The following is a 24952-nucleotide window of genomic DNA, read 5'->3' as shown; positions in this document are numbered from 1 at the left end:
AGGTTCTGCTACAGATTTCCTTTAAAGAAATAGCGAGCCCCCAGGTGCAGCAAGGTTTTGCTTACAAGAATTCAACTAACACAAGTTTTCCCCGAAGACCTGTATGTCAGGGCAGCTCTGGGAAGTCACAGGAGGAGTGAGTGAAACAAGTTCTACCTTCTCTGCCCGCCGCAGAGCCCGGGGGCCACGGCTCCTCCCTCCTGGCGAGTCCCGATCTGGCTCTGCTGGTGTTTGTTTCTCTGCTGGGACTCTGCCTGTTGAACCGGCACGAAGGCAACACAGCTGGTTAGTTTTCCCAAATCAGAGACCCTACACTCCTGGGAGACCCCCATGACTGGCAGCTTGCTACCGAAGCCCGTTCTGCTACGTTCCGTTGTCACCATTCATTGAATCGACGTCAGCTCAGTTGGGACCCGTGTGCCCCCTGCTGGGATTGGTTAAGGCCATGAATCAAAAGGTCTTCAAGGGCATCTGGTTCCCTCTGGATACCAGCCTGTGGTTGAGCACCCTAGTCAGCAAGGCTGTCCCAGCCCTAGGAGCCAGGAGCCAGGGGGAGGGTGGGCTTCACCGCATCCACAGGGCACTTGTAATGACTTCTTCGGTTCTCCTTCGCAGCCTGGGGCCACGTGAGGCCAGGGCCAGCTCCTCGCCTACCCTCTCCCAGAGACCAGGCTGGGAGCCGGGACCCGACCTCAGCTCAGCACGAACAGGGCATGTCCGTTCTTGCAACACAATGTTTATTGGGGGCTGACTGGGCACGGGCTGGGCTCCGGGCTCGCGGTGGACGTGAACCGGTCATTCGTGCCTGTCCACGGGGAGATGACGGAGTGGGGGAGGGCGGCCCCGCAGAACTAAATACATGGTCATTACCCATCACGGTGGGGTGGGAGGGAAGAGCAAGGTGCCCCGAGGGAGAAGCCTTTCTGAAACAAGGACATGAAGCCCGAGGGTGTCAAGAGTCAGACACAAGCGGGAGAAGCAGCATTCCTGGCAGAGAGACCCAGGGGGGCCCTGGGGCGGGCAGTGCTCAGGACACCGAGGCTGGAGTCCCGTGCGGGGCGGGATGGAGTGGGAGGGACCCCGGCTCACAGGGTGCTACGTGCCCAGTGGGGACAGGAGTTTCCTAAGTGCACAGACTTGTCACAGTGGAGGACCCTGGTTTAATTTGACTTTTTTAAAAAATAAATTTATTTATTTTTGGCTGTGTTGGGTCTTCGTTGCTGTGCACGGGCTTTCTCTAGTTGCGGCGAGCAGAGGTTACTCTTCGTTGCGGTGCGCGGGCTTCTCATTGCGGTGGCTTCTCTTGCTGTGGAGCACCGTCTCGAGGCACACGGGCTTCAGTGGTTGTGGCGCACGGGCTTAGTTGCTCCGCGGCATGTGGAATCTCCCCGGACCAGGGCTCGAACCCGTGTCCCCTGCATTGGCAGGCGGATTCTTAGCCACTGCGCCACCAGGGAAGACCCTAATTTAACTTTAAACAGTCATTGCTCCGGGAGAACGAGCTGGAAAGGGCAAAGGGAAGAGAGAGAGCAGCTAGGGACTGTTGCGAGTCAGGCCAGAGTGCATACAGCGGCTGCAGGGCAGGCAGCAGCGGTGTGGGGAGGGTGGGCGAACAGGGGCAGCGGGAACTCCTCTGACGACCTCTGCGCCGCGTGGACGGACATGCCAGTCACTGAGACGCCTGGGAGGGAAGCGTTGCTCGGAGCCGGTCTCCGAGGCTCCTGTGGGCCATCGAGTGTACTGATTGGGAATCAGCCACAGGTTTGGGAATCATCAACAAGTACGCAGTTTCTAAAGGGAAGGAGTGGACGAGACCACCCAGGAGAAGAGTGTGGAGTGAAGAGAGGAAAGGGGAGGGAGGCAGCCGAGACAAAAGCGCAGGGCTGAGCTGAGGGACGCCCGCCCGAGATCAGCCAAGAGGAGCTCGGGGACGGGGGCCGCCGGGAGCTGCGGCTGGAGGGAAGCAGGAACCCGGAGGCGTTGTGTCACCGAGGCCGAGGGAGGACATTCCACGAGGTGTGTGGGGTCCACTGATGAGGGCTCTGAGAGGTTGGGCGAGGTGGAGGCTGAGGGTGGCCTTCGCAGGTCGGTTCTGGTAAAGAGACGGAGGTGACTTCCCTGGGTTCCGGACCGGCGGAGAGAAGGTGAGGCCGCGGCGGAGGGAAGCAGAGGCAGCGGGTGACAGACGGCCGCCGTCTCCTCACTTGGGGCCCCTTGCCAGCTGGGCCACAAACTTCCACCACCTCTCCTCCCAGGTTGCCATGGCAAACTGCTCCTCCGGCTCCGACAGGGCGCTGTACCTGTGGGGGAGGGGCGCCCGGGTCAGCCCGGGGAGGGGCGGGAGGGGACCTCGGATGCTGGCAGGGCACCATGTCCCCAGCCCGAGGGCAGTCACAGGATAAGAGACGATGCGGAGAAACGCACGGAAACCTTCGGGCCTCAGCCCAAACCTCGGAGCGGTCAACACAGGCGGTGACCGAAGAGAACACGTACACTCACCTGATGGAGTTCATGGCCAGCTGTTTGAGTGTCCTCAGGTCGGCCGTCATCCCCCCGATGCCCATGAAGGCCTCGTAGAAATCATAGGACAAGCCTTTGGCTCCAAAAGTAGCAGGGTCATCAGAGCTGATGACCATGGGGTACCCGGTGGCCATCAGCACAGCTGCAGGGTGGTTTCTTAGGTCAGACACCAGCTTCAGAACCTGCCCAGTCAGAAACAACCGTGCATGCATGAAGAACCGTCTCGAGGAAGGCGAGGCCGTGAGTATAATCGGGCCTTGCCATCCCCGTCACTGTTCCGAGCATTGGGACTCTGGGTGATCCTGACGCAGGAAGAGCCGGTCCTCCCACGATTCCTCGTTTTCTCCACAAACATCTGGTCTCTCTTGGTCCTGCTGGCAGCAGCTGTCCTAAGCACAAAGGCCCAAGCAGCTGCCCGGCAGTGGGACCCCACACTACCCGCTGCGTGTCCGTCCTGGGCCCCTTTAGCTTTGTCCGTAGCTTCACCCGTAATCCCGCCCCACTGGGGACCCTCATTACTATGAATGGTTTAGGCAAAGTCCATTCCTACATAACTTCACGAACGGGAGTGAGAAGTGGAGGGACAGAGAAACCAAGGGAGTTAACAGAGAGATTACGCAGGAGAAAGGTTGGCCGTGGCTGGGGGAGGAGAGTGCCCTCCACTGGCCCCAGGGAGCCTGCGTACCTGGTTGGAGATGGGACAGACTTCGATGGGGATGTCCTTCTTCCAAGCCTCAGCCCAGACGGCAGGGTGTTTGCTCAAAGCAAACCCATGGCCAATCCTGGTCGAGTTCAGTATCAGGGCATCCAGAACGTTTCTGTCTGCAGAAGTACCCTGCCAGTCTAGGAGTAAAGGGGGTGGGTCTTCAGTAGGATGGATGGGACCCACAGACCATCTGCAGGTGAAAGGCCCAGACTCCCCAGGCAGGAAAAGGAAGAGAAATGAACAATAACACAAGAGCGCACATGCGTACACCTTTTCCTTATGACGATGCTGAAGAGAGGTACGGCCTGCCTATAGGTACGTATGTATGTACGTACGTATGTAACAGTTGAGGAAGCTGAAACCCACGCAGGCGTTATAAACTCAAGCAAGGTCCTCAGGTAGGAAGCAGCAAAACTGGGGTTCAAGCCTTGGTCCACCTGACCCACCGTCCAGATTCTTTCTTTCCATTTTACGTTTGTTTCCAGAGCTGTTTCCTGGGAATTTTATGTGTAGGGTCTCTACAGCAATGTGCTGCAGACTCGGTCACTCTAATGATTTGTACGAACTTTAATTTCTATCTGTAACAGAGCTCTTGGGACAGCCCGTGGCAGGATGGCAGCAGCCGGCAGGAACCAGCCACCCCGAGGCGCCCTCCTGGCGCCCTCCTGGCGCCCTCCTGGCAGGACCGGCTGAGAGCTATGAATAACGTATGTGAAGGGCAGCTGCCCCGGTATCACTGTCCCTCCTTCTCCGGGTGTTGCTGTCAGGACAGATGTGATAATGTACGTGAAAGGGACAGGTGCCGCGAGACGCCTTGGGGCTGTCAGTCCACTTCCTGGTGTCCCGTCCGTGCCCTCGGAGATGGCCAGGGCCCCTGCCCATCACCCGCTCTGTCCCCGACGGGGTCATAGGCTCACCTGTCTCTCCGGCGTGGAAGAAGTAAGGCAGCTTAATGCCCCGCGAGGCTGGAATCATCAAAACCTCCTTGTAGTCATACAGGGAGTGGCCCGTGTCCTCTCGCCCCACCTGCAGGACAGAGTGGGGGGCCTTGCTGGTGTGCCCTGCAGCCCTGTACCTGCCAGCACTGCTCGGGCCTCAGGCACACAGCCTTTTGAGAGGGACCAGTAGCAGGACTGGGAAAGAAAAAGAGAGCGCGTTGCCCTGAAAGAACTCCCCCCTTAGTCAGAGGCTGTACCTCGACCCTCCCAGCCTTTGCGTGGTGTCCCGCACATGGCCTTCCCAGCCCTGCGCTCCAGCCTGAGCTCCTTGTTGGGGGAGAAAGAGACTCAGAGAGACACAGAGACAGAGACAGAGAGGGCGGGAGAGCCTGAGCCCTAGACCAGGGTCGGGAGGATTCTGGCCTTCGACCCCTGGGATCCCCGGGCCTGGCAGCTCCCAGCAGAGTCCCTCAGCTGTAATTAACCCCACAGCAATTGCACCAAAGTCGGCTCTTCAAAGGGAGCCCCACCCCCAGGGGCGGGAGTGAGAGAGCCTTGGGAGAGAAAGCGGGGAGGGGCGCTGACACTCTCGTGATAACACAAGCTGGGTGCTCAGCGCAGCAGGACGGAGCGCAGACCCCAGCCGACCCTTTGAACAACACCAGCCCGGCTTCCCTCGAGGACTGGTGCACCTGAGTCCTGTAGGGACCGGTCGGGAGGCGCTGCAGAGGGGAAAAGGGGTTGGAGAGGCCGGATCCCTTGAGCAGCCCCCAAGGACCCCAGGAGGACACCCTGGTCCAAAGAAAACAACTCCTTGAGATCCGCTCCCGGGGCCCTGGCGGGTCTGAAAGTAAGGGCTTCAGCACAGTCTCAAGTAAAATGTGCAGATTCTGGAAGAGGGGGTCGGGTGCCTTTAGCCAGTTAGATTAATCTAGCTTCTTAGTGAGATTAAGGAGTTGTCACCTGGAAGTGTGGCCTGGCTGTTATTTGGGGCAGGGGGGTGAGGGGGCTTTGGAAACAGCTGGGGTGAAGGGGGCGGGGCCGCTTTTGGATCCTGGACGGTACGCTCAGGCCCAGCCCCATGTCTCCTTCCAGACACCCCAGCCCTGGGCTGCAGCTTGAAGAGCGATGTGTCGTGGACATTGAGGCCAGAGCAGGGCAGAGGCCGGGGAGCGGGGGGGCAGCCCCTCATCCTGGCCCTTCCTTGCTCTGGAGCTTCCCTTTCTAGCCTTTTTCTGAACTTTTCTGCTCTCCCTTCCCCACCCCCCCAGGCCCCGAGGGAGGGTGCCGGCCACCCAGCTCTTCCCAGAGGGCTTTGGGCTGGGCCCATTACCAGGTCAAACCCCGCCACCATCCCGGGGAACTTGGCTCGAAGTTCCATGGCTGTCTGGATGGATTTCGTGATGGTGGACGCATCTTTGGACCTGTGGGAGAGATGGAGAGAAGCACAGGCGCAGGCTCCTCGGGGCCAGTGGGTGTAGTGAGCGCCCCTCACGGCCAGTCTGGCCTCGTCCAGGGCACCCAGCCGCCCTGCCCACACGACCCCGCCCCATCCAGGCTGTTGTGCCCCCCAGGTGCCACATCACGGAGAAATTCTGCCCAAATCCATCCTTTCAAGGACTCCGGCGGGGCCCACAGAGAGCGCAGGCTCTGGAAAGTCAGTGGGGACGGGGACCCACGGGGTCAAAACAAATAGTGCAGTTTTATTGGTCTGCATTTGACTGAAGCAAAGTGGCCATGCCCGAAACTTGCCCCGCATCCCTGAGAGGATGGTCCTGGATGTGCCCAGCCCACTGCTCCCTGGGCACCTGTGAAACACCACAGGCCACCCAGTCCCTGCCAGGGCAGCTGGGCCTGGGCCCTGGTTCCGTCAGCAAGGCCCGGGCACTGCAGAAACCACACGACCAAAGTGTCTCTTCTCCCCTGCACGTCTCTCCCTTCCAGCCCAGGGCAGGGAAAAGGCGGGAGCAACACCACGGAAGCACAAAGAGAAAAGGCGCAAGTCCATGATGGGGCCGAGGCATCGGCCCACTTGTTCCATCCCCGGCTCTGTGAGCCCCACACCTGCCCGTCCCTCCTCTGCATCGGGAGCAGCTGCCTCCGTCCCAAGCGCCAAGGGGACGCCGTGCGGCCGCACTCCTGACACCGGCCCCCGGGAGCCTCCACCGTCCACCACTGCCAGCTCCACCCTGGCCCACCAGTTCCGGCGGCCCCAAGTCTCACCAGGACGGGAGGGGGCTCCAGGGAGGTCTGACTGCCCTTCCACCTCCCCCGGGGGGGGGCTGAGCAGGCGGGGTCTGCCCTCCCCAAACCCTCCGGCTGGACACGACTCCGACTGTCCAGACTGGCTGCTTTCTGACAGAAGGGAGACCCTTCCTCGGGAAAATCCGAATTCCGCTGGAGGCTTCCTTCTCTTGCTTGGGGCAAGGGTGAGTCTTTCTTTGCAGCTCCCAGAGGTCTCCACACAGACGTGGCTGCCGTGAGGCAGAACCCGGCCGCAGATTGAAGCAAAAAACATTCAGGCAAAAACACTAAACCCGTAACTGATGACCCAGGCCAGTGTGGGTCACAGCCTGGAATGATCTGGGAAGTTGCCACAGTTCTTCATTCCAGCCTGGTCGGGATTTCAGAGTGGATTCTGCACGCCCGCTACGGCACATGGAGTCCCCCCAGGGTCTGTGGCCCCAACCTCCCAGCCCCTCCCCCCGCCGCACCCCCGTCTCCTCCTTCAGCTTCAGCCGTGCTCGCTCTCACCTGTGATCCGAATAAATGAGTTTGATTCCAATAAACCCAGGATGCTCTTTTGCAAAATTACGAGCCACTTCTTCGTACAACCTCACCGACCACTCTGGGCTGTAGACCGTCCCGTTCAGTTCATACACCTGCGAGGGAAGCATGGTCCCGACCAGATGTCAGAGGTGAGCAGAGCAGGTCTCCAGTCCCAACTGCCAACAGTCAAAACTAGGTTGGACTCTGTGATGTCCTTGTTCAGTGCCTGTGACGGCCTCTGGGGTTGATCAGAAGTCCCAGCCCCGAATGGGATAATACTCTTTGGTGCCACGAGGCTGGGATGTCTGCCTCTTGTTCAGGGCTGGGTCCTGGCACCTAGAACAGTGCCTGGCATGTGGTCGGTGCTCAGTAAGCGTTTGTGCAACAAATGAGGAACAGGCCAGCTGACGACAGGACACAAGCCATAAAGGGTGTTCCAAGGACCCACTTCATCTCCCCACTCTCCCACCCCGAGGCAGGGGACCCCTGAGGTGGCCAAGCCACTAGGGACACCAAGAGCGAAATGGTCAGGGGCAGAGTGGGAAGAGCCAGGGGTGCACAGCAGGTGAGACAAGAGAAAACATGCAGTGGGGAAGAGCAGGACTTTTGCTTGTCCATCTCTGGGGGTCCTGAGGGGTATCAGATGTGCTGCCCCCAAAGATCCCACTTTTACATAAGGATTATTTTGAGCTAAAGGCAATTAAGAAGCACAGAAGCAGACAGAGCTCTGTGCCCTCCTTTCTGCCTCAGAGCAGGACATACATTTCTGTCTGTGAGCCCTTCCAGCTCCCATTCTGGGAAAACAGCCCTTATCACTGCAGACAGAAACTGGGCTCCTTCAGCCCAGTTCAACTGGGCTCCAAGCTGGATCTGAACAGACAAATCTGACTAAAATAACCCGTCTTCTGTTAGTTCCCCCATACACTAACCTCCCCACAATTTACTGCACCTGGAAGCCCAAACCTCTTTTCCTTTGTCTTATTGCTTTTCCACAATTTCTCACCATTTGTTAAAGTACTGTAGCATATAAGAACCTAGTCTACCTACTTCTTTGGGTCTTCACTTCTGTTCTGTGAAGGTCTCCATGCACGTAAAAATTAAACGTTGACATCAAATAAAATTTCTATGCCTTTTCTCCTGTTAATGTGGCTTTTGTCAGTTTATTTTATTTTTTAAATAAATTTATTTATTTATTTTTGGCTGTGTTGGGTCTTCGTTGCTGCGCACCGGCTTTCTTTAGTTGCAGCGAGCAGGGGCTACTCTTCGTTGTGGTGCGTGGGCTTCTCATTGCGGTGGCTTCTCTTGTTGCCAAGCACGGGCTCTAGGTGCGTGGGCTTCAGTAGTTGTGGCACGCAGGCTCAGTAGCTGTGGTTCGCAGGCTCTAGAGGGCAGGCTCAGTAGTTGTGGTGCAGGGGCTTAGTTGCGCCACGGCATGTGGGATCTTCCCGGACCAGGGCTCGAACCCATGTCCCCTGCATTGGCAGGTGGATTCTTAACCACTGCACCACCAGGGAAGTCCCCAAAGGATTTTTTAAAAGAATGCTTTTCCTGTTACTGATCAAGGCATTCTGCTAGAATCTTCAAATCTTTGATGCTGTACTCCAGCAGTTCTCAAAGGATAGTCAAGGAGCCGCTGAGGGTCCCCTAGACTTTTGCAAAGTCTACAAATTCAAAACTGTCTTCATAAAAATGTTGAGATGTTTTCTTTTTCACTCTAATTCTCTAAGTGTACAGAATTTTCCAGAAGCTGCATCACATATGGCAATATTGCTCTGACACAAAATAGATGGTGTAATTGTGTAGGCTTGTGCTTTGAAAATTTCTCAGTTTTAGTTTCTAATACTGGTTATATTACACAGGATATAGTAGATATAATCCACATAAACAAAAGCCCTTTAGGATCCTCAAAGATTTTGTGAGTAAAAGTTTGACAACCATTGTATTAACTCAACCCAAAATTACTAGCTGACGTCATCTTGGCATTACCCACCTGATTTGCAGAAGGGAAGGACGGAATTCTGCCCCGTGCCTTGACTGCTCCGTCATTACAAGTCACCTGTCCAGACACCCCAGCTGAGTCGGAGATCCCTAAAAACGGGGTCCATGTCACTTGACCTTCCCACCTCCTCTCCTAGGACCAGAGGAGGAGCTCCAGAAACGAGCTTTAACCTAAGAAGAGTGCTGTCTACTTGCACCTTTTTCTTTCTTTTTTTTTTTAGTTCCCTGACCCAGGATCGAAAATGCACCCCCTGTAGTGGAAATGCGACTGGACCACCAGGGAAATCCCTACTTCCAGCTTTAAAAATACTAAGACAGGGCTTACTTACTGTACGGCACAGGGAGCTATACTCAATATACCCTGTAATATATACCCTGTGAGTGGAGGCTACTCTTAGTTGTGGTGTGCGGTCTTCTCACTGCAGTGGCTTCTCTTGTTGCAGAGCACAGTCTCTAGGTGCGTGGGCTTCAGTAGTTGTGGCACTCGGGCTCAGTAGTTGTGGCTCACAGGCTTAGCTGCTCCGCAGCATATGGGATCTTCCCAGACCAGGGCTCGAACCTGTGTCCCCTGCACAGGCAGGCGGATTCTTAACCACAGCACCCCCAGGGAAGTCCCTATTTTTAGTTTTTAAAAGAACCCCCATATTGTTCTCCATAACAACACAGCACTCCCACAACTGGGCATATACCCTGAGAAAACCACAATTTGAAAAGATACATGCACACCAGTGTTCACTGCAGCTCTATTTACAATAGCCAGGTCATGGAAGCAACCTAAATGCCCATCGACAGATGAATGGATAAAGAAGATGTGGTACATATATACAATGGAATATTACTCAGCCATGAAAAGGAACAAGATTGGGTCATTTGTAGAGACATGGATGGACCTAGAGTCTGTCATACAGAGCGAAGTTAAGTCAGAAGGAGAAAAACTAATATCATATATTAACACATATATGTGGAATCTAGAAAAATGGTACAGATGAACCTATCTGCAGGGCGGGAATAGAAACGGAGACGTAGAGAATGGACATGTGAACAAAGTGGGGGAAGGCGTGTGGGATGAACTGGGAGATTAGGTTTGACATAAATACACCACCACCTGTAAAAAAGATAGCTAGTGGGAACCTGCTGTATAGCACAGGGAGCTCAGTTTATTGCTCTGTGGGGACCTAGATGGGTGGGATGGGGGGTGCGGGAGGGAGGTCCAAGGGGGAGGGGATATGTGTATACCTATAGCTGATTCACTCCATTATACAGCAGAAAGTAACACAACGTTGTAAAGCCACTCTACCCTAATAAAATTTTTAAAAAAGAAATGATAACTAGTAATACCGTGTTGTTATCAGCAACCTATGGCCAGATGCAGAAAAACAACTCAGATTTGCAGTTGTCCTGTAGGAAGATGAGTTACCATCTGAGAATCTGACAACCTGTAAGTACAAGAAGCGGTCTGTCATTCGTCTACGGCTCAGGGGTACAGAAGCGGCTATGTCTCTGTAATAAGCCCCCTTGGATTAAAAACACACTGGACTCAACTTAGATGATCTCAAATCCTGCAGTTTACTTGAGGCGGTGTATATTCGTGGGGAAGTTATTCAAAGTACATACTACTTTCCTCAACTAGTACAAAATTACAAATTCCCGTTGTCCATGATATTATGGAATTAAAGAATTTGAAGCTGAAGGAACAGAAAGGAAATGTGGGGGCAGCGTTGCTTAAGGTCACACAATTAGCTTGTGTCAGACCAGAAACTAGGACTCAGAAGCTCTAGTTCCGAATGCAACCAGCTTCCACTTCTAGAGCCGGGTTCACTTAAAAAGCATGAACTGAGCTTCTGCTACGTGCCAGGCATATGCCGAGAGCTTTCCATCAATCTCATTTAATCCTAAAAACTGCACTGTTAGGTAGGTCTTATTTTACAGATGAGGATTTTGAGGCTCCCTGGCTGGAGTGGGGGGCTGGGGGGTCGGCGGCATCGCGGTGGAGGGGCGCTGTCTCAAAGTCTCCAACCACCTAGTGAGGAGAAAATGCCTGGATCCCACCCCGGATTAATTAAATTCTGGGGGTAGAACCTGGTTTTTTAAACTCGCCCAGGTGATTCTCATGTAATAATGTACCTCTAGGCTGGAGATCTACCGTTTTCGTCGATTTCACAGCCTTGTTTAGAGCGCGATCACAGCGCAACGTAGTAGGAAAGCGCGGCCATCGGGATTCCGCAGAGCAACACCAATGACGTGAAACACGGGTCACTAGAGCAAAAAGCCAGGTGGAGTTTCTAATGAAGGATTCTGCTAAGAACCCAGGACAAAACCCTGGGAGTGGGTAGGGGGAGCAGTGGGACCGCTGGTTACACAGTGACAGCATCCAGGAAGCCGTCCGCGAACGACCATCCTGAGCTCCCTCGCCCCCGACGTGTCCCCCCCGCCCCCCGAGACCGCCCACGGGTAAATGCCCGCTGGGCTAGCTCCTGTGCATAATCCCCTGGGAGCTCCTCTCGGAAGGCTGGCCCGACCCAGTCTGGGTCTCCGATTCCGGCCGAGGGGGCGGGGATGGGGCCCAGGAGCTCAGACCCGCCTAGCAACTGTTGCTACGGGTGAGTGGCCTTTGTGATGGAGCATTAGTGACACAATAGGAGGCTGGGCAGTGGCATAGTCCATCAACAGCATCCCAGGCCCTGAATTAGCCCCACAGGCAAGGAGGGGGAGGCAGGGGGCCCAGAAAAGAATTCCAGTTAATGTGTTGATGGCTCCCCTACTCTGGCTAAGGGGGCGTTAGGCAAAGACTCCGGACTGCAAGGGCCCTTTGTTCCAGGGTCAGACCAGAGCAAACAGCAAATCCCATCCCCCTCAGTCTTCACCCCAGCCCACATCCCAGCCGCCCTCCACCTTCAGGGAGCCCTGGCTGGGTGCTGGAGGAGGTGGGGAGAGAGGCTAGCTGGGCAGGTCCCCAGGGCAGAGCCAAGTGTCCCCAAGGGGCGTGGGGAGGGGGGTTGGAAGTAAGGCCCAATTCCTTGCAGCTTCCCCAAATACCTCCCCAGGGGCTCAGACCCTCGCTTGGCACCTCTCTCCCTCCTCTCCCCTTCCCCCTAAGGAGCCCAAGGCCCCTCCCCAAGGGGAGGCCTCCCTCCCACTCCCCACTCTGTGAAAGCTGCCAGGATGTGCCCACAGGCAGCGACACCCCCAGGCCGGAAGCCCATCGGGGAGCTCCTTTTGAGATGCGTGTAGCCCCACAGGGTTTCTCAAAGCCCAGCACCCCGGCCCCTGGCCCGTCCCTACTTACTGCCCACATGCCTGGGTCAGGCTCTTTGACCCTTCTGAGCCTCAGTTTCCACACCTGCAAAGTGCAAGTGGTGAGGCTCAAAGGAGACCATGCAGATAAAGTGCTTTCAGAAGGTCTTGAAGTGTGGCCTGGGTCAGGTCATCTGCGTGGGAACCAAGGGGCGCGGGGGACAGGGGCGTTTGGCTAGTTAACTCGGCAGCTTCCTAGCCCAACCCAAGACCCAAGGTTTGGGACCCTGGGAGGTCAGGGTCCAAAGAGCACCTCCAACTTAGTCCCATGTACACCTACCACCCCTAAGCGTGCTTATCACCCCTGGAGCCTCTGGAGGACTCTGCCGGGTCTGAAATGACTCACAGTCATTTCGCTCGCTGGGAAACCAGGGCTGACATACACACGGGGATTCAAGGAGAGGAAGCCGGTCCTGAGAAGGTGGGGGGTGAGGTGGAGGCAGGGCTTAAACCAGACTCCAGAGGAGGAGGGCTTGGGGGCGGGGCCCAGGCTGGGCGAAGGAAGGGATTTCAGGCCAAACAGGGGACTAATGGCTCTGGGGGATGCACTGGCCTCCGCCCTGCACGGGCGCGTCCAGGGCCGGCTCATCTCTTTCCAAAATTCTTCTCTTAGTAGAAGGGGGACTGGACCCTCTCTTTTCTTTTGAAAGGATCGTTTGTACCCAGGACTTATTGACTCTGCTCACAAGGCTGACGAAAACTCTCCTGGGGGCCGAGGTCAGGCCCACTCCCACTTCCCAAGAATCAGAAATAGGTCTGCAGGTCTGTGCTCAGCGTGAAACCGGCAAACAATCACCAGATCCTGGTGGAGATGCACACCCTCACCTGGGCCGACCTCAAGGAGGTGTGAACATATCCCAGGAAAAGGGGATCATCCAGGATACACAGGAGAGTAGAGACCTGGAAGTGGGGGAAAGGGGGCGCTGACTCAGGACGGGAAGGACGGGTTCTCAGGGCTAGAGCAGCCTCCACGACAGGGTCCCCGAACCCTTCAAGTCAAACTAGGGCAATAGAGTCAGTTTAGGGATCCCACCCAGGATTTAAAAATTAGCCTCCGAATGCAAAAATATCAGATAGTTTGGCCTCAGGAGAAGTTAAGGTTTGCCTTCACCCCAAGGCAATAGAAATAAAAACAAAAATAAACAAATGGGACCTAATCAAACTCAATAAGCTTTTGCACAGCCAAGGAAACCATAAAAAAACCAAAAAGACAACCTACGGAATAGGAGAAAATATCTGCAAACGATGCAACTGACAAAGGCTTCATCTCCGAAGTATACAAACAGCTCATACAGTTCAACAACAAAAAAACAAACAACCCAATCGAGAAATGGGCAGAAGATTTTAATAGACATTTCTCCAAAGAAGACATACAGATGGCCAGTAGGCACATGAAGAGATGCTCAACGTCACTAATTATTAGAGAAATGCAAATCAAAACTACCGTGAGGTACCACCTCACACCAGTCAGAATGGTAATATTAAAAAGTCTACAAATAACAAATGCTGGAGAGGGTGTGGAGAAAAGGGGACCTCCTCCACCGTTGGTGGGAATGTATGTTGGTGCAGCCACTATGGAGAACAGTATGGAGGTTCCTCAGAAAACTAAAAATAGAGCTACCATATGACCCAGCAATCCCACTCCTGGGCATATACCCGGACAAAACTATAATTCAAAAAGATGCATGCACCCCTACGGTCATAGCAGCACTATTCACAATAGCCAAGACATGGAAACCACCTAAATGTCCATCAACAGACGGCTGGATAAAGACGTGATGCACATATACAGTGGAATATGAGTCATAAAAAGAACGAAATCACGCCATTTGCAGCAACATGGATGCAACTAGAGATTATCATACTAAGTGAGGAAGTCAGAAAGAGGAAGACAAATACCATGTGATATCACTTATATGTGGAATCTAAAATATGGCACAGATGAACTTATCTACGAAACAGAAACAGACTCACAGACGTAGAGAGCAGACTTGTGGTTGCCATGGTGGGGTGGGGCAGAGGGATGGACGGGGAGTTTGGGGTTGGGCTGGGAGATGCAAACTATTACATTTAGAATGGATAGACAACAAGGTCCTACTGTATAGCACAGGGAACTATATCCAGTCTCCTGGGATAAACCATAATGGAAAAGAGTATTAAAAAAAGAATGTACATAAGTATACTACCATGTGTAAAATAGATAGCTAAAGGGAACTTGCTTAGCACAGGGAGCTCAGCTTGGTGCTCTGTGATGGCCTAGTCGGGTGGGGTGGTAGTGGGGAGGTCCAAGAGGGAGGGGATGCGTGTATGTGTATGGCTGATGTACTTCACTGTGCGGCAGAAACTAACACAACATTGCAAAGCAGTTATACTCAAAAAAAAAAAAAGAATGTCTGTATATGTAAAAGAGTCACTTTGCTGTACAGCAGAGATTGGCACAGCATTGTAAATCAATTATATTTCAATTTAAAAAATTTGTCGTCAAGAGAGAATTTACTGATGGGAAAGCATACGTGACTGGTCTGATTGATAATTTTCTCTGAAAACTGCATTCTGACTTTCTTGTGTATACATCTGTCTCATGACTTTGGTCAATGTGTGTCAGTCCTGGAGCCCTTTTGCTTCTGGGTGTACAAACAGTAAAATTTCTGAGCCAATAAAGACCGTGGAATACGGTAACAAAACCAAAATAGTGCCACCCTTGAAGTCAGTTCAAATTACTGAGTGTGGCAAGGCCTTGGCACACTCAATAATTTGGATGAATGGACAGACCAGTTTGGATACTGTCGGGGAAGCGCTCTCAGCTGGACATCACATCTCTTCCCATCAAACACTCCTCAAACATTCCAAGCTTTATAAACCTCGTCTACCCTCACACCACAACTCGGCTCCACGAGCGGTTTTGTTGTCACAGCTCCTGGGGCTCCCGCTTCGAGGGGTCAGGGGAAGTTCCCTCCACCCTCCTTTGTCAAAGGCCTTGGGTCCCCAGTGCGGAGTCCACCCCAGGGACCCAGGCCCTCCTGTCAATCTTTAACTTGGTTAATCAGCCTGACTGTTGCCCTCGGGATTGCAGGTTGGCTTATTAGGTGTCAGCTTTGCGTCCTGGCCTTTAAACTTCTCCAAACTGGGGGAAAGAGAGAGGACTTGTTTGGGGCCCTTTCATGTTGGGGGGTGCTGGCGGGGGGTCCCTTTGGCCCACCCAGCCTTAGGTAGTGCTGTTATCAAAACCTTTGTTTTAATTCCATCAATGTCCATTGTATTCATCCCATTTGTTTTTTTTTTGTGGAGCACAGGCTCCGGACACGCAGGCCCAGCGGCCATGGCTCACGGGCCCAGCCGCTCCGCGGCATGTGGGATCCTCCCGGACCGGGGCATGAACCCATGTCCCCTGCATCGGCAGGCGGACTCTCAACCACTGCGCCACCAGGGAAGCCCTTCATCCCATTTCTTAATAACCATCTATAGATTCCCACACTGCTGGGACCAGTCCTGTGACTCTCCCCTTAATAACCCTTTACAAATGTCTACCTTGTTGGAAAGAGTCCCGACTTCACCTTTCTTCTCACTCCCTTGTTAATTAATGGACCGTTTTTATTAGCATCTGTAAGACCCATAAGGCGAAGCTAGGACACTGAATTCCATACGGCTTCCCAAACCATTTTGTTTGTTTGAGTTAAGGTAACCTTTTGGTCTTAACATTGGTACCAATAAAACAGGTGTTTACAAGGAGAGGTCTCTAAAAAATTTACCAATTTAGAAGTTTTTCCAGTTCAAAGTATCCATCCTCTGGCCATTGACAGTAAGATCGTAATACCAACTCACACCATAAGGCTTTCCGTGGCTTAACCATGAACAAAAGAGGTGTCCCAGGAGAGTGCAAAGGACACAGCCTCACAAGCTCCAGATGGTCGCCCCCAAGGATGGTCTAAGGAAGCAAAGGCGGCCGTGAAGGTTGAGATGACAGAGGCCCCTTGTGGACGGAGACCCCTTGTGACAAACCCCCGGGAGCCGGCACAGTTGGACAAGGACGCTGGTTGCAAGCCCAGGTGTGGCCTGTGCTTCTGACCAGAGGTGACAGCTAGGAATCCCAGTCTATCCGATTGGCCACCAAATGCCCTGGTGCCTGCGCCTTCCAGACGGCAGGACCAGCCAAGTTTTCTCACTGGTGCTGAGGCCAAACTCTCAAGACATAGAACAAGAAAAAAGTAAAACCAATCAGACCAATGGTTTTCCTCCTTGTGACACAAAAGACAGAAACAGAAAAACAGCGACCATCTCTGGGAGGAAAAGGATTCACAAGCCCAGAGCTGTCTTCCAAATTCACTGACCCAGAGGCCCTAACGAGAGAGAACTAGCTCCACAAATCTTTTCTCCTGCTAATCTGATTTTAGAAAAGAGAAAAAGGACTCTTTCCACTCCTGTTTCCAAAAGCCCCTGCAGGCGGAGATCCAGCAAACTGACAGGATAAAGATTCTCACCTTCTGCCAGGATCTCTGAGATGCAGGAGCCTGGGGCCAGGGGTGTCCAGCCAGTAAAGTTGAATCCAGCTGCCTAGGCCAGCTGGCCAACTGTCGGGGTGTAGGGGGAGACATTTCCATCTACCCTTCGAGGTTCTGGCTGGTCTGAGAATTAAACTGACATGAGACAGATTAACAGGAGAAAATCTAGCAAAAGTTTAATAACAGCTCTACGTGGGAGAGACCCAGGAAGACTGAGCCGCTCACCCAAATGGCTGAAGCCCTCACCTTAAATACCATCTTCAGCTCAAGACAAAAGAGGATGTTGGGGGTAGGGGTTTGGGACTTCAAAGGGGAGGAAGGCAATTCACAGGGTGATAAAAAGCAAGTGTTTGGTAAACACATGTTTGCTGGGCCAGCAGGGACAGTGGGACAAGAGTGGACTCTGGTGTCCAGGCCCTGGGGGGTCCCCCGACCACACCCGGTCGTATTCTCTGCAGAGACTCTGGTGCGGCTCTATGCTGAGAACAGGCCCTTTAGGTGCTTTTAGTCACTTAGGGGGAAGGTCAAAGGCTCTTCTTGAGTCTTTTGGGCCTTGATTGTTTCAGCTCGAAATAATCCACATGCCAAAGTGACACTTTTGGGGGCGAGTGTGTTCCCTTACAACTCAATGCACACACTCTTGTGAGCCCCCTAAAGGTACTGGAAGAACCTTCCAGTACCTCAGCTACTCCCTCAACCCCCAATCCCCACCTCCCCGCAAAAGTCCTCAGGAAAGTCCTCTTCCATACCCACCAGAAGGGTCCTCCCTCGCAGCTTGACCCGTCCGGGCTCCTTGTGGGACGCCTCCCCAGCCTGGAGCCCCAGCCACCCCGCTGCCTCCCCCAGCTCAGGTCTGCAAAGCTGAGGTCGGTCCGTCTCAGGTACCTGAGACCCCATCACCCTTTGCTTCTGGCCAACATGCAAGGTCCTATGAGCGATCTGTTAATATTTTGACACTTTGGGATACTTTTGGACTCTTCTCAAGCTTTTCCTTTTTTTTCTCTTTGACCTTTCTTCCTCAAAGTCAAATCAAATGTCTCCGTTGCCCATAGAAGACCCCGTGCTCCACAGAGAGGGCCCCCAGGAACTCACCAGACCTCACTCTACCTGCAACTAGACCCATTTACCAGACGAAAGGCTCAGCGGGCCTTGCACCAAGGGCACCATCCTGTGGGACTCACAGTAGCGCATTTGGATAGGAAAGGAGACGGTCAAGGATGGTCTGGGCACGAGGCACTGCCCAGAGTCCAGGGCAGGTGCCCAGGCATCAGCACGCCCCGTGCATCTCGGGGGAGCTGGGCCAGGGGGATCACGAGGGAAGGGAGGTGACGGGCAGTGAGGGGCACATGCCCAGTTTTGCAGGGCCCTCCCAGGGCTTCTTGCTCACATGGCCCCCGGAAAGGCACCAGGCCCCTTGGGGGTGAAGCCGGCCCTCGGTCCTATGCAGCACCAGGGTGGGGAGCCCGTGAAGCCCTACAGGGTGAGAGCAGAGAGTCCAGCCTGAGCAGAGACGGACTCACCGGGTACAGCATGGCTCTGAGCTCCAGGTACAGCACATTGTCCTGGTAGAACTCCTCCAGGCCCTGGGAGATGTAGTCTCGGAATACCGGGGCGTAGCTCACGAGGCCCGAGATCGCGAAGAAGATGGTCTCGAACTTGGCCCAGACCGCGTCTTGGTTTGCATAAGTCGCCTGGGGGTTCTCAGTCACCAGAGTGAAATTCCTCAGCAGGCTGTCAGGATACAAAGGGTAGGCAGGGGCTTGCGGCAGGCTGTCAATCCCGGCCTGTAGGACTCCTGCCCGGGCTCCCTGATGGAGGCCCCCCCTCCCTGGGACCTCCAAGTGCTCCCCAGGAGACACCTGGCAGGGTGCTCCCACCAGCCAGGCTCTGCTGTCCCCCTTGGCCTCTTAGCCAGGCTGACCCCACTGAACGGACATCTCAGACCAAGCTGTCCTTGGAGGGTGCTATGCACTGAATCGTGTCCCCAAAATTCAGACGCTGAAACCCTAATTCCTAATGTGAGATGAGGACTTTCAGAAGGTCATTAAGGTTGAATGAGGTCGTAAGGGTGGAGCCCTGACCCAGTAGGGCTGGTGTCCGAGACCCCAGGGGTGCACGCACAGTGAGAAGGCGGCCATCTGCCAGCCCAGGAGAGAGGCCTTGGAGAAACCTGCCCACATCTTGATCTTGGACTTCCAGCTTCCAGAACTGTGAGAAAATACATTGGTATTCTTTAAGCCACCCCGTCTGCGGTATTCCATTGTGGCAGCCCCAGCAAACTCAAGCCCAAGGTCCGATGGAAATAGTTGTGGACTTGGCAGTACAGGACCCAGGTTACTTCCCTGATTAGCCATTTACCAGCTGTGTGGCCTTGGGCAACCTCCTTAAAATGCAGGCTGGGCTGCATTTTCTTACTTATCAAGGAAATACCTCAAGAAAGCCCTCTGTAGATCGTTCTACGATTAGAATAGTTATTATAATATTTGTATACAAGTCTGTTAGGAAGCTGGCCATCGTGTTTTCAGGCTGTTTCATCCATCCTGGGCCCTCTTGGCTCCAGGAGCTGGGAATCCCCTTGTCTCCGGCCTTCCTGAGGGTCCAGACAAATCCCGTTCAGCGCGGCAGCAGTGTCACTGGTCAAATCGGGTTTTAAACGTACCAGGAACTTGCTGTGGGAGCGGAAGGTGTTGAATGCCTTGGTGAAGCAAAGGATCCCATAAAGTTAAGAGAAAAAGCCTCCTGACTTCTTTAACGCCAGGTGTTTCTAGAAGGGTCTGTCCCACGGGGACAGCGCACACGCCAAGCCCACCTGCGCAGGTGCGAGACGGGTTCTTCCTGAGCCACCACCCACCTGTGGTCAAACTCGGTGATGTTCGGCAGCCCCTTTCGAAACTTCTCCAGCAAAACCCACGCGGGACATTCTGTTGTGTTCAGGGTGGGGGGAGTCGAGCGAGCAAATCTGAACTGCGGGGTCCCCCTCGGGGTGAGGCAGAAATAGCAGTGGGGCCTGTAGGTGACGTTTCTCACCAGCCAGTCCACGCTGACGATGCTGAAGTCGTGGACGTGTAAGGCAGCCCCTGCAGGGAGAGGGGCGGGTGGGGTGAGGCGAGGGCAGCGGGGGGCCGGACCCCGGGGCTCGGGGCCGAGAGCCCAGCAGAGGTGGATGAGAGGGGCGCAGCTTTCTATGGGGCCACGTTCCTGGGGACACGGGGCCCTTTCCGTCTATGGCGGCCTTGTCCCGGGGTGGCCCGGCCTCCTGGCTCCTTGACCCCGTCCCTCACCAGCAGGAGCCCTGGGTGGTCTCATCCAAGAGGCCGCAGGCGGGTTTGCAATCAGAAGACTGGCCTCCATCTATTGGCTTCCAGCTCCCATGGGGAGCCTGACCCCCAGATGAGTCCTCCGGGCCCACGCCAGCCTGTTCGCCCAGGGTCCCTGAGTCCCCCCATCCTGTTCCGCGTCACCCCACACGCGGCCTGCCCACCTCCTGCTTCCCGCCGAGCCCTGCAGCTTCTGGCCTCCTTCAGACCTTACACCGACTCAAGACTCAGGGTTCACCCCCTCTGCCCTCCGGCTGCGTCTGAGCACCTGGCCTGGACACTGGCCCCTTGGCCGGTGTCCCGCTGTGCGAGCTCTGGCGTGTCCCCTCTCTAAACAGGGAGGCTGCTTTACCAACCTCACAGTTTTTACATTTTTTAATCTCTGTGATACTAAAAAAAAAGTATAGAAAGCTTGCAGCTGCAAGCTACGTGCTCAGGACCACGATTGTTCCACTGTTCACGGCGATGCGTCTATACAGTAGCGTCACCTGCAGATGGGCACTTGCCATCTACCTCTACGAGGATTAAATCACGAGCCGCTGCAGCTGCTGACCTTCGACACCCCTGAGAGGAGCTCAGGGTGGAGATCAGGAATGAGGCCCTCTGTGCTCCGGGAAAAACTAACTCCTCTTATTTACAAAAACACTAAGATCCTTCACGGGCACGTCTGCTCTTGGTGACTAGCAGAAACCGCCTGCAAATAACATGTACTTCGGGCTCCCCTGGTGGCGCAGTGGTTGAGAGTCCGCCTGCCGACGCGGGGGACGCGGGTTCGTGCCCCGGTCCGGGAAGATCCCACGTGCCGCGGAGCGGCTGGGCCCGTGAGCCATGGCCGCTGAGCCTGCGCTCCGCAACGGGAGAGGACACAACAGTGAGAGGCCCGCGCACCGCAAAAAAAAACAAAAAACAAAAACAACATGTGCTTCATTGCACGTCCTCTCCCTTCACCAGAATCATGTAGGTGCTGACCTTCCCCCTACCTCTCTGGAGCAGTTTCTCAGAGCTATCCGAAATGCTGTCTCCCGGGCTATAGTCCTCATTTTGCCCCAAATAAAACTGAACTCCCAGCTCTCACGTTGTGCATTTTTTTTCCAGTGGACGGTAGCCATGAAGTACTAGAAATGTGTTGTTTATCCGGGACGCATCCTCTTCGTAACTTAGCCCCCGGAAAGGCTAGAAGAACGTATGCAGGGAGGGATAGGGTTCTTACAGGAGACAACGTTCAGCCCTGCCAGGGATGCCCGGTGATGTCCAAGCCCCCTCCCTGCCATCTGTCTGAGGCCGAGTCCCCTTGGAGCCAGGGTTTTGGTATCAGGGTGGACGGCAGCCACGTGGAACCCCCGCCCCGAGTCCACCAGCAAGGACTAGGACTCAGGGCCCCAGTGGAGTCTGGGCTCCACTCAAAACAAGAACCACCGGCTCCAATTTAGTCCCTCCGATGTCCCCAGGACCCCAGAACCGTCCCCTCTAGACCCCTAACCTTTTGGCATCTTCTTCAGAATGTCGAACACTGCACTTTTCTCAATGAGGCTCTTGGCTTGGAAGAAGTGCATGCTGGCTGGGATGCTCCCCGCCCTCAGGGCCTCCTGCATCTCAGCCTCCTTGAGGGCCCCGAGCCTCTGGTTGGCCAGCTCCTCCTCCTGCTCCAGCACCAGCTGCCCCCCGATACGCATCATCTTTTCTCTCATCAACAGCCGGTTTCGCGCTTCGTCTCCGGATGTGGCCGAGCAGAAAGAAGACGTGGCCACGGCCAGCAGCAGGGTGGGCAGGGCTGGCCACCCTGACACGGACATTGGGAAACCTGGAGGAGGAAATCGCTCTGCTGGAGCCTTGGGAAGGGGGGAGGCTGAAGATTTTAGTGTTGAAGCTGGACTGCCCTCCTCCCATCCTACACTCAGATGACCAGGAGGCAGCGTGTACATGACACTTCTCCTTCTCTGAGATCCCAGAGAAGAGACCTCTGGGTACAGACAAGGGGGGGTTCCCCACATAAAAGTTCATCACGAGGCCTCCCAGGCCAGGGCTTGTCCCCCGCGAGCCCTGCTGACATGCACAGGAAAACACTGAAATCGGATTTTTAGTGTTTCATTTTTAAATACAACCGGAGAGCAGAGGATCACGAGGCTTATGAAGAACGGCTCCAGCATAACAAAGGAACTTAAAAAATAACACAGAGAAGGAACTAGCACAGGAAACGAAAGAAAGCCCAGAAGAACCATAGTTAATATCTTTACAGAGATGAGAAAAGTTATGTGTCCCCAAAACAGGAACAGGGCGGTGTAAAAAACAAAACGAGCTTTCAGAAATTAAAAACATGAATGCTGAAATTTAAAACATTGACGAGCAATATTAAAAGATGGAACTGAAGGGAAGCTTTTAGAAAGTAGGACAAAAATAGGAGAGAAGAATATTGGTTCGGGAAATCCAACACCCAAATAACAGACATTTCAGAAGGAAAAAGAAAAAATAGATGGGAGAAAAAAAGGAAATAAATACTATAAGAAATTGTCCCAGAACTGAAGACCTGCCCCCCGACTGGGTTGGCAAGACACCCAGCAGGCACCCAGCACAGTCACTCAACAGCGACGTGTATTCCTGACATTTCAGAATATTAGCATCAGAGATTCCAGGAGCTTCCAGAGAGCAGCTGACCCAGGTCTCCAGTGAGCGGGGATTTGAGGGAAGAAGGAAGGAACTGCCCCGGTTGGGTCTGTGGGCAGACCCTGACCTGGGCTGACGACTGGAACCACATTTAGGAATTGTTTCTGCACACATGAGAGTCTGATGCTTTCTACCAGAAAGAATCAAAACTGTAAATGGGGAGACCCCAGGCCCAGCCCCAAATTAGCACGTCTTGGTGAGACTTTGGGCAAATCACTTCATGACTGTGGGTCTGTTTCCTCACCTGCAAAAAAGGGTGAATTGGATGACATCAGTGGTTCTCAAAGCGTGATACATGTGTCATCCCTGTTCAGGTGGAATAAAAAACTTAAAGCAGTTAATTTAAAGAAAAATGTTAAGTAAATAGAGGTACAGCAATACAACAAAAATGGAGAGACTGGCCGTCATCAGGACACATCGTCCAAAGTTCTTTCCAGGGATGGCTCTCAATTATTCTAGGTATTTATTCAATGATTATACCAGACCGCAGGGGGAGACGCAGGGGGAGATTTTCAGAAGGAACCAGATGGTCATCCACTGGGACGGCAGCGTGGCAGGGCTGGACCCCGAATCCGAGAGCTGGGCTTTCGGAGAATCCCTGCCACTTCATCAGGTCCTAAAATCTCTCCTCGGTTGACAGTGTTTGCCAAAGCTGAAATCTCCAAGCAAAAGGACAGTGACGTGTGTGCCATCCCCATCACGGAGCCATCCAGCCCCCCTAACATCCTCCACCAAGGGCCCCGCCCCTTGTCCCCTCTCCCCATGACATTTACCAAGGGCCACCACCCCCAAACCTCCCACTCGGTCCTCTCCAAGGACCCCAGAGCATCTGTGTGCCCAGCACCTGGGAGCTCCTCCCCGCTGGCCAGACCGAAGTGTGTCCAGCGCAGGTCAGGAGCAGCTGGCCGCGCAGGAGAAGGGGTCATCCCGTCCACACGGCCACTTCATGTCCTCCCTCCCTTTTAGAAGAAGGCGCGTAGGGGCTTCCCTGGTGGCACAGGAGTTAAGGGTCCGCCTGCCAGCGCAGGGGACATGGGTTCGAGCCCTGGTCCCTGAAGATCCCACATGCCGCGGAGCAACTAAGCCCGTGCACCACAACTACTGAGCCCGCGCTCTAGAGCCCGCAAGCCACGACTACTGAGCCCGCGTGCCACAACTACTGAAACCCGTGTGCCTAGAGCCTGTGCTCCGCAACAAGAGAAGCCACTGCAATGAGAAGCCCGCGCACCACAACAGAGTAGCCCCCGCTCGCCGCAACCAGAGAAAAGCCCGTGTGCAGCAACGAAGACCCAACACAGCCAAAAATAAATAAAATAAAAACTAAATAAATTTCTAAAAACAAAAAAGGAGGCGCATAAAAGCTCTACAAAAATAGCTTGTTTGCAGGCTCGGAAGAAAGGATAGGTGCGTCCGTGAGCCTGAGTCACGTCCCTGGGCTGCTGCAGGCGGTGCAGCCAGGCTGCCCTGCCCCCACCCCACCCCCGGGACTCACCCCGCGGGCAGGGCCCCCGCCCAGGTGAGTCAACAGTGCCACCAGCCACCTACACGCCTTGGTCCCCAGATCCCACCCAGGAGACCCCAGTTACCTCGGGGCAGCTTCAGCGACCGTGACCGTGGACTCTGTCCCCGCAGTGGCCCGTTGGAAGTCCAGGCTCCCGACCGTTTCACTTCCCCAAGGGGTTTCACTTCCCTGCAGCCCAGGGAGGGAGGGCCGCCCGCGTGCGCATGTTTCTACGTGTGTGTGAGTATCCACGTGTGTGCTTGTGCGTTTCTGGGGGTTATACGCACACGTGTGTCTGTGTGTGTGCGTGAGTCTGTGTGCAGGTGGGTTATGCTCATTTGTCTGGGGTGTGAGTCGCGGTGCGCCGTGCCTGTGTGACCCGGAACGTAGTTCTGGACCACACGGACCACTGTGAGGTACTCAGACCCGCTCATGAACTTTGGGATGTGCTCCCCTCCTCAAAGCGCAGGGTGAAGTGTGGGCCAGCCCACTGGGCAGCAGGTAAACAAGTAGGCAGGTATAATAAAAGGTAGATGTTTGGGACTTCAGCGGAGGGCCAGTGGCTAGGACTCAGCCTTTGCACTGCCGAGGGCCCGGGTTCAATCCCTGGTCAGGGAGCAAAGATCCTGCAAGCCACACGGCGTGGCTAAAAAGAAACAAAAAGGTAGATGTTTTATGGAGAATCAGGGATGTCGGGGAAGGACAGTGGAGGATGCGGGGGTGGGAGACCGAGGGAGGTGGGAAGGGTA

The 24952-nt window shown here is 54.4% G+C and overlaps 1 protein-coding gene across 7 annotated transcripts; it reads right to left on the bottom strand.

Annotated features, from left to right (window-relative positions):
• Positions 1-1340: 1340 nt before the first annotated feature.
• On the bottom strand, positions 1341-24406 carry ADA2 (adenosine deaminase 2). 7 transcript variants are annotated; one of them, XM_024733177.1, is made up of 11 exons: positions 24289-24376; positions 23547-23717; positions 21522-21842; positions 19576-19801; positions 18245-18455; positions 6919-7046; positions 5498-5588; positions 4144-4252; positions 3206-3363; positions 2500-2702; positions 1341-2300 (listed from the first exon to the last, which is right to left on the bottom strand). In XM_024733177.1, exons 2-11 carry the CDS (start codon positions 23626-23628, stop codon positions 2201-2203), a joined length of 1629 nt encoding a protein of 542 aa, XP_024588945.1. In that variant the 5' UTR covers positions 23629-23717; positions 24289-24376; the 3' UTR covers positions 1341-2200. The 7 variants fall into 7 exon arrangements, with proteins under 7 accessions (XP_024588945.1, XP_024588947.1, XP_024588948.1 ...); XM_024733179.1 differs by lacking the exon at positions 24289-24376 and adding an exon at positions 22947-23354 and having other exon boundaries at positions 23547-23647; XM_024733180.1 differs by lacking the exon at positions 24289-24376 and adding an exon at positions 22947-23008 and having other exon boundaries at positions 23547-23607.
• Positions 24407-24952: the final 546 nt, after the last annotated feature.

This window comes from Neophocaena asiaeorientalis, unplaced genomic scaffold, assembly GCF_003031525.2.
Source record: "Neophocaena asiaeorientalis asiaeorientalis breed wild unplaced genomic scaffold, Neophocaena_asiaeorientalis_V1.1 scaffold150, whole genome shotgun sequence".
In the NCBI taxonomy this organism is placed as follows: Eukaryota; Metazoa; Chordata; class Mammalia; order Artiodactyla; family Phocoenidae; genus Neophocaena; species Neophocaena asiaeorientalis.
The sequence above is the reverse complement of the archived record's forward strand: the minus strand, read 5'-3'. Positions and strand labels throughout refer to the sequence as shown.